General features: G+C 59.1%; 1 protein-coding gene across 1 annotated transcript; it reads left to right on the plus strand.

The window, feature by feature from the left end:
* The first annotated feature begins 1,062 nt into the window (after positions 1-1,062).
* HS3ST6 (heparan sulfate-glucosamine 3-sulfotransferase 6) lies at positions 1,063-6,857 on the plus strand. Its single transcript, XM_036280690.1, has 2 exons — positions 1,063-1,475; positions 6,235-6,857. Exons 1-2 carry the CDS (start codon positions 1,063-1,065, stop codon positions 6,848-6,850), a joined length of 1,029 nt encoding a protein of 342 aa, XP_036136583.1. The 3' UTR covers positions 6,851-6,857.
* Positions 6,858-8,071: the final 1,214 nt, after the last annotated feature.

Here is an 8,071-nt window from a genome sequence, read left to right on the forward strand (position 1 = left end):
CTGGAGAGGCTGGCTGACCATGTTGCCAGGAAGGATGGGCTGGGGAAAGGGTGGAGAGAGGACATGGGTCCATGTCCATCTCTACCTAGGACTGTTGCAGAGCCTGGCTCTCCTCTCTGCCTTCCTTCTCTGTGCTGTCCTGGGGGTTCAGTGAACTTAGGGGTGCATAAAACTCCTTCAGAGTGCCCAGTGCACAGCAAGTCCCGTGACTGTGAGTAACCCTGAACCTCACTGACCCTCAGAGGGAGCTCCTAGGATAGCACCTGGGCTCCTCCTTCTTCTAGTTCCCCTAGCACAGGTCTCCGAAGTCTTTCAGATCTCCAATAGGAGCCACTTTGCCAGCATCAGAGACGGGTCACTGACACCCCAGGGGGACACCAGGTAGACTAGGCTACACAGAAAGACAGTGTGACCCTGTAGAAGGATCAGGAGACTGAAGTCTGAATTTCACCGGGCCCTTAGGCTGTCCTCGCTGAACCTGTCTCCTCGATTCTAAGATGGTAATCATACTTGGCTAGCCCTCTCCAGCCACCAGGGCTGTGCATCTGATGAACGGCAAAATGACGGTCTGCGAGGAGCGCCCCATTCTTGCTGCAGAGGTCCCGGGGAATCTCTCTGTGCACTAGGGCCCAGGTCGACGTGCCTCCTTGACTCACTTGCTCAGCCCGCGCACCTGCTGCGCCAACCTGGTCGGCGAGGACTAGTGCTGGGGCCCGCGGTACAGCCCTGTCACTGCCCTGCGTGCTGTCCCGCCGCTGCCCCGCCGCTGCCCCATCGCGGAGAGCAAGGGTGAAGACCTGGAGCCTAGAGGTCCGAGACTCCGAGTTCCGCCGCTGCGCCAGTGGGTGCTGGCTTGGCCCCGGCGGGGCAGTGGCCCAGGAGGGGCGGGGTCTCTGCTCCGGCCCGGGTTTCCCGCCCCCGGCCCCTCCTCGCGCCCGCTCTTGGGCGGTGGGGAGGCTGGGCGCAGAGCAGAAGCCCGGCGCCGCGGGCTGAACGCGGCTGGGACCGAGATGCGCGCCTTCTTGCAGCCTCCGCTCTCGGGCCTGGGCGCGGTGCGGCCGGATGGCAGGTAGCAGCGGCCTGGGCAGCGGGGCCAGGTGCGGCCAGGGCGCGGGGGCAGGGCCGGGGGCCGTGCTGCGGGCACCCCGTGCGCCTCTGCTGCTCGCTGCGCTGGTGCTGGGAGCATACTGCTTCTGCGCCCTCCCGGGCCGCTGCCCGCCGGCCGCCCGCGTCCCGGTGCCGGCCCCTGCCCCCGCTGTGCCGCCCCGCGTCGCCCGCAGCCCCGGGGTGCCGGTCCTGCCGGTGGCCAGTGGCTCAGGCCGCCGGCGCTTCCCGCAGGCTCTCATCGTGGGAGTGAAGAAGGGTGGCACGCGCGCCCTCTTGGAGTTCCTGCGCCTGCACCCCGACGTCCGCGCGCTGGGCTCTGAGCCCCACTTCTTCGACAGGTGGTACGAGCGCGGCCTCGCCTGGTACCGGTGAGCGCCCGGGGCCCTTCCTCCCCATCTGCTTCCCTGCGCGCCCTGGCCCGTGACTTTCGGGAAACAGCGTAGTGGGCCTCTGGGGTGCATCAGGACGCGGCGGGGAGAGGCCTCGGGCATCGCGGGCTGAGACCAGCCTGGGTGGGTGGTGGGGCGGCGAGGGTTGGTCACTGCCCGGGGGCTCCAAGAAACTTTGAAAGGCCAGGGAAAACCCTGGTTCGGGGCTGCTGAGGGGTATTAGCAAGATTCCGGGGAAGAGTTGCAATCCCAGCTGAGAAGTAGTTTCAGGCTAGTGGGGTTTGAGGAGAGTTGGAAATTCGTCAGGCTCAGTTACCCTCCCCTGCTGCCAGTTACCCTAGGAAGGGACCTCTAGGATATCTGCAGTCTCCTAGAAAGTGTCTACCTCCCAAGACTCCTGATCCTGGGAAGAGGAATCCCTGGTAGTCCTGAGGGTCTGGAGAAAGTCTGGGCTTTAGGAGGAAGGATGGTGCCTTCGAGTCAGTGCCCAGGGGTGGGAATTAGGACCCCACCTTCATGTCATGGGGCTCTAGCTTTCCTTCCCCCACCAGGGACAGCCTTGGGGTGTGCTGTGGAATGTGGGGGAGCACCTATCCCTGGACAAAACCGCCTGTCCTGGGGGCTGTGTTCCACCAGCCTCTCCCTGCTGAGGTTGGCACTGAATGCCTAAGTTTGAGGGCCTGCCTGCAGCCTGTCAGTTGCACAGATGCCTGCCACCTGCTCTGTCCCTTGTCCCTCCCTGTAGAGGAAATGATGGCTTAGAGATGGAGACTGAGTCACCCCACTCTCCAAAGCTCTCACCTCAGCTCCCCTGGGCACATGCTCCAGCTCTGAGGGACAGGTCTGGGGAGGAGGAGGGCCTGAGAGGCAGCAGGCACTAGACCCAGACTGGAGGTCTGATCCTCAGCTCTGGGGTTTCTTGAAACCCTGGGGTGCCCAACATGGGAGCCAGGGTATTAAGGAGTGAGTTTAGCTATAGTAGAGAAGGGACTTTCTCCTTTCTCGTTTTTAGAGCTACCTTCACTGGGGGGTGGGGAGGGTGCAGAGGATGCAGAGGGTCAGGTCCTGGTGGCCTTGCCCCGTTAATATTCAGAGCTGTCCCTCTGGGCTGACTAGCTCCCACCCTTCACTGGCTGGTGCACTTGGAGCAGGAGCTGGGCTGGCTGAGCTTCTGGAGTGCCCACAGAGGGGTCTGTCTCACTGAACTTATGCCAAGAGGGCTGGGTGCTATTCCCACCTGACATCTCAGGGCACGAGATAGGGTGTGAATGCAGAGTGCAGAGCACATGTGGCCGTGTGCTGACATGTACAAATGTGGGCTTGGTGTGCTCACAGGTGTCCTGTGCCTCTGGCTCTTTTTTTCTTTCAACCTACTCTGAGTGTGCAGTGAGCCTCTGAAAATGACCACCCCTTCCCCAGCTGCAAGAGGGTGCCCAGCCCCTGGGCATGGTCTGGTGGCATTGTTTGCTCTCAGGACCCTGGGCTGAGCCTCCAGGAGTGCTGAGCTCTGTTTTGGGTGGAGGTTTAGAGTGGTGAGTATAGGAGAAATGGCTAGTGCCCCCAGCTGAGTTTTGGGGACACCTACCCTCACTGGGCTGTAACTAACTTCATTCTAGGCAGTGACCCTGGCCCTTCCCACGGCCTTAGCAGATGGGTTCTGGGGCTGCCCAAAGTTGACCTTGGCCAAACATTTCCCTCTCCCTGGGCCTCAGTTAGCCCATCTCTCAGACTCTTGAGGGTCCTCTATGACCTTAAAGTACTCCCACACTCTGTCAACATTTGCTCATCTATTCATTCAGTCCATTCACTCACTGAGCATCTTCTGTTTGGCAGGTGCCGGGGTCCCACAGACGAGCACTCCAAGGTCTTATCAGGAGGGCTATCCTGTCTGGGGGCAGGTGGGGCTTTACTTGGACCTTAGTATTTGGGAAAAGTGAGAGGAAACAGGAGGGGTGCAGGCGGGGGAACGCCCTTGACTTCTGGGTCTAATGCAGGGAGTTGGAGTCTAAGTATGTGGGGGCAGGGACCTGGTCTTCTGTGAGGCTTTTCTCCCTGTGCTCACCCAGGAGAGGCTCCTGTGGTTGGGGACCGGTGTCCACCTCTAGCACCCTATGGATCCATGCAGGAATCCTGAATGGCTTCTGCTTAGTCTGGCTGGAGGCTGGATGGGGCCCAGGCAAGGTGTGGGACATAAGTGGGGATGAGACCAAGGAGGGAGAGTAGCCTGGGGCTGGATGGAAGCCTCAGGGAAATGCAGACCAGATGAACAGGGAGGGAGGGTTTGGGAACAACTTGTCAGATGTTTGCTGTGTGGAGATCAGAGTCCCGTCCTCTCATCCCCTCCCCTGTCTCTCCCACCTCCCTAAAATCTCCATCCCTACCCTCCTCCACACCCGCTGGCTAGGACAGGGTTCTGAGGGTGGGTGAGGATAAGAAATTGATCCCAAAGATCTCAGATCTCAAAGCTGGTCTGTAGCAAAAGTGAGCCTGGAAAATCTGCAGCCCCCCTCCATTCCCATCCCCCTTCCACAGGGTTCCGGGAAGCACCTCCCCTTCTGCTCCTCTGACTTCTGTGGTGTTCTTCCTTGCAGCTCCCTCCCGTCAGGCAGGAGTGTTGAGTGGGGGGATGTTCAGAACCCAAAGAGCCCAGTCTTGGGGTGGGGTGGGGAAGAGGATGCACTTCTGGGATCACTTGGTGCCTGGGGGAAGAAAGGGATCAGAAGGGGGTGTCAAAGATGGGAAGGGAGGGTCCTGGAGTAATCAGGGATGGTTCCTTCCCTGAAAAGGTCAATGAAGGGAAGGACAATGACTTCTGATCCACCTGGCAGTCCATCTGTCCCAGCCCAGGCTTCTCTTTTTGGGTCTCGGCAGTGAGGCCAAGTAGGGGAGACTCCCTTCTGATTTCTTTTTGGGGAAAGGGGAATCCCTGAGCTGGCCACCCCAGGCTGCAGCCCTGGCTTCTGTCCTTGTTAACACCCAAGATCTCACTGGATTTGTCCCAGGAGGGCTGGATGCTGTTCCCACCTATATTCCCAGGGCACAGGGCAGGGCATGGGTGCAGGGGCTCTGGGAGCAGAAGCCAAGCTGACACTGCCCCTTCCGGCAGCTGCCGCCCAGGGGTGGGAGGGCTGTGGGTCAGTGTTCACCGCCATCCTGGAGCTTCCTGCTCCCTCTCTGAGAGTCAGCGTGCCTGCCAATCAAGTGGGGGCAGTGACTGGGCTGGAGGGAGATTTCCAGTTCATTTTGTCACCATGATGGGGAGACAGAATTGTCATCCCCCACTTCCCTGTGACTTCTGTAGACCAGCTCTGCCCAGGGCCTTGTCCTGAGGGGATAAGGGAAGCTCCCAGAGACCATGCACCCCCCCCCCACCAGAGCCAATGGAGTGGTGTCAGGGGAGCCATTGATATGCCTGGGGCTCACAACCCAAGCACCCTCTAGTTTGGCCAAGCACCCCAGCATGTGGGTCTGCACATCTGTGTGTTCACCCAGCTTGAGTTTCATTGGGGCTACGCAGGAAGAGGAAACTGGGGCCCTGCCTCACAGGAGCTTGAGTCTGGGGGTCCTTTAGGCTGGATGCAGGCTGGATGAAACTGAAATTTGACCTGTGTGTTGCCTGGCTGGGGCCAGATCTGGAGGCTGCCAGTGGAGGTAGAGACAGTCCCTTCAGAGGATTGGAGACAGGGCAGGGCCTTGGGCAGAGACCGCCCCCTCTGAAGGCACAGGTTCCACAGCCTCTGCCTCCACTGACCTAGTTTCCAGCCCTCTCTCCAGTCCTCCCTTGGAGCTGTTTGCTCAGCTGGCCCTGCAGCACCCTGTCCTGCCTCTCCCTGCACTACCTCTGGCTGGCAGGTGAGGCTTGACCTTGGGAAATTGCTCAGGATACCTGGCCTGCCCAGTGATGTGCTCAGGAGGGACTTCCTCACGTTTGGGACAGTCAGGGGGCTGTCATCAGCCAACTCTCCCAGAACCTGGTCAGAATGGGAGAAATAATCAGAAATGCTGCAGTCACAACCTTGCATCCTGTGGTCTGAGCCAGGTCTGGGAGGCCCTGGCTGCTGAGGTCTTGGGATGAGTCCTCAGGCCACCTCACTCACGGTTGTCCAAAGTGCTGGGCTGTGCTGGGCTGTGCTGGGCTGTGCTGGGCTGTGCTGGGCTGTGCTGGAGGCTTTTGGCATTTGAACTGGGCCCAGGTCAGTGAGAATCAAAGGGGAGGGAAGAGGCTATGCAGGGCAAGGAGTGAGAAGAAGAGCAGCTGTCCTATGTCAGGACACTTGTCAATAATTAATGGCCTAATTTAGGGGACACCTTCAGCCATTTAATGAAAGTGTGACCTGGGGTAATTACAGTACTGGGGCCTTTAGAATGGGGAGGGTGGGCGGAGCCATAAGGATGGCAAGTCCAGGCCACTGGCCTTACTAGTGCTTTGGGGTGGGAGGCACAGCAATGACAGGGTTGGGGTGCAGTCTATCTAGGGTGAGCAGTCTGGCAGGATAGGCCCCCACTGTCGGTCTGTGCTGGGGCTGGGCGCTCTCAGCCCACATCCCAGGCTGCCCACCCTGGCACTTTAGGATGTGTGGGTCTAGGACAGGGGAAAGGTTAATCTGCCTTGGAGGTTTGGAGCTTCCTTGGGGGAAGGGGAGGTGAGTCTCGGGTCCCTGGAGCAGGTCTATAATGGGAGGGCTTGAGGGGCACCAGCACCCTCCCATGCCCACCTATTCTTCCACACAACCCACAGGAGTCTGATGCCACGCACCCTGGAAGGGCAGATCACCATAGAGAAGACTCCCAGCTACTTTGTGACTCTCGAGGCCCCTCACCGCATCCACAGCATGTCCCCAGACATGAAGCTGATCGTGGTGGTTCGGAACCCTGTGACTCGGGCCATCTCCGACTATGCCCAGATGCTCTCCAAGACCCCAGGCCTGCCCAGCTTCCAAGCCCTGGCCTTCCGCCATGGCCTGGGCCCTGTGGACACAGCCTGGAGCGCCGTGCGCATCGGCCTCTACGCCCAGCACCTGGACAACTGGCTGCGCTACTTCCCCCTGTCCCGCTTCCTGTTCGTCAGCGGCGAGCGCCTGGTCAGTGACCCCGCTGGAGAAGTTGGCCGAGTGCAGGACTTCCTGGGCCTCAAAAGGGTCGTCACAGACAAGCACTTTTACTTCAATGCCACCAAGGGCTTCCCCTGCCTTAAGAAGGCCCAGGGGAGCAGCCGTCCCCGCTGCCTGGGCAAGTCCAAGGGCCGGCCCCACCCCCGAGTGCCGGAGGCAGTGGTCCAGCGGCTGCGGGACTTCTACCAGCCCTTCAACGGAAAGTTCTACCAGATGACTGGCCAGGACTTTGGCTGGGACTGAGAGGCCAGGCCAGCCCACGCCCTGTCTGGGGATACTCAGTAACCTTAATTTATGCCTGTCACCCAGCCAAAGCAGGCTATATGCACATACTGGGTGACAGGGTAGAGAGAACTATTTAAGAAATAAAGTTTGGATCTGTGTTCTTCCACGTGACCTTGAGGGTTGGAGGTGTCTGGAGGTGCCACTGCCCAGGGTAATGATAATCATACCAGCTAACTCTAACAGGCACTGTTGAGTGCCAGAAGAGGTCTAAACCTGATATTTATACCCTTGAGGTATGCTTGGCCACATGTCACAGATAAGCAACTGAGGCTCAGAGAGGTTTAGGGCCTGCCCAGGGACACACAGCAGAGCTTTGCTGACTCTGGAGGCTGTCCTAGAGCTCTCTTCCCAGCTCCGAGACACCAAGCTGAGTTGTTCCATGTTCCTGATGAGGAAACTGAGGTCCCAGGCTACCCACTTGAATGGTGGGGCAGGATTACAGCTGGATCTGTCCAACTCTTTGGGCAGCACTCATGACCTGGGCTAATTTGGTGTCCTGCTGCCTGGTGGACCTTCCCTCCTGGAAACCTGGTGGAATTACTGTGCAGTGTGAGGTGACTCCTGTGTGCAGGGATGGTGTTTCTAACAGCCTCCTGTCCGCTCCCCACACAGCCCTACACAGGCCGAGCCTGCAGGTCCCACTCACCAGACCCTGCCCCTATCACAGGGCATGCCTCAGGCCCTCATTGTCCCAGGTCTCTGTGTTTACTGCTTCCCGGAGGAGTGGGGATGGGCAGGAATGAAGGCTCATCTGCAGCCCAGCTGCCTGCTCAGTTCCTAACCTAGTCAGGCCAGACTGCGGCAGGCAGGGTGCCCTGTCTACCTCTCTACCGCTGGGAATGGCAGGCCCCTCAGTAATGACTGTTAACTGCTCCTGATCACAGTGCTGTCTGCCAGGAACCCACCAGTTGCACTGACAATAACCTCACTGCCCCAGGCCCTCTTAGGACCTGGCAATGGCCTCTGCATCCCAGGACTTGGGTCCATATCATACCCTTTTTTAAAAAATATATGTTTTTATTGATTTTTTTTAGAGAGAGATAGAAACATCAATGTGAGAGAGAAACATCAATCGGCTGCCTCCTGTATACCCCTCACCGGGGACCAAGCCCACAACCCAGGCACATGCCCTGACCAGGAATTGAACCAGGACCCCTCAGTCCGGGGGATGAGGCTCAA

The sequence above is a fragment of the Molossus molossus genome, unplaced genomic scaffold (genome assembly GCF_014108415.1).
Source record: "Molossus molossus isolate mMolMol1 unplaced genomic scaffold, mMolMol1.p scaffold_m16_p_3, whole genome shotgun sequence".
Lineage (NCBI taxonomy): Eukaryota > Metazoa > Chordata > Mammalia > Chiroptera > Molossidae > Molossus > Molossus molossus.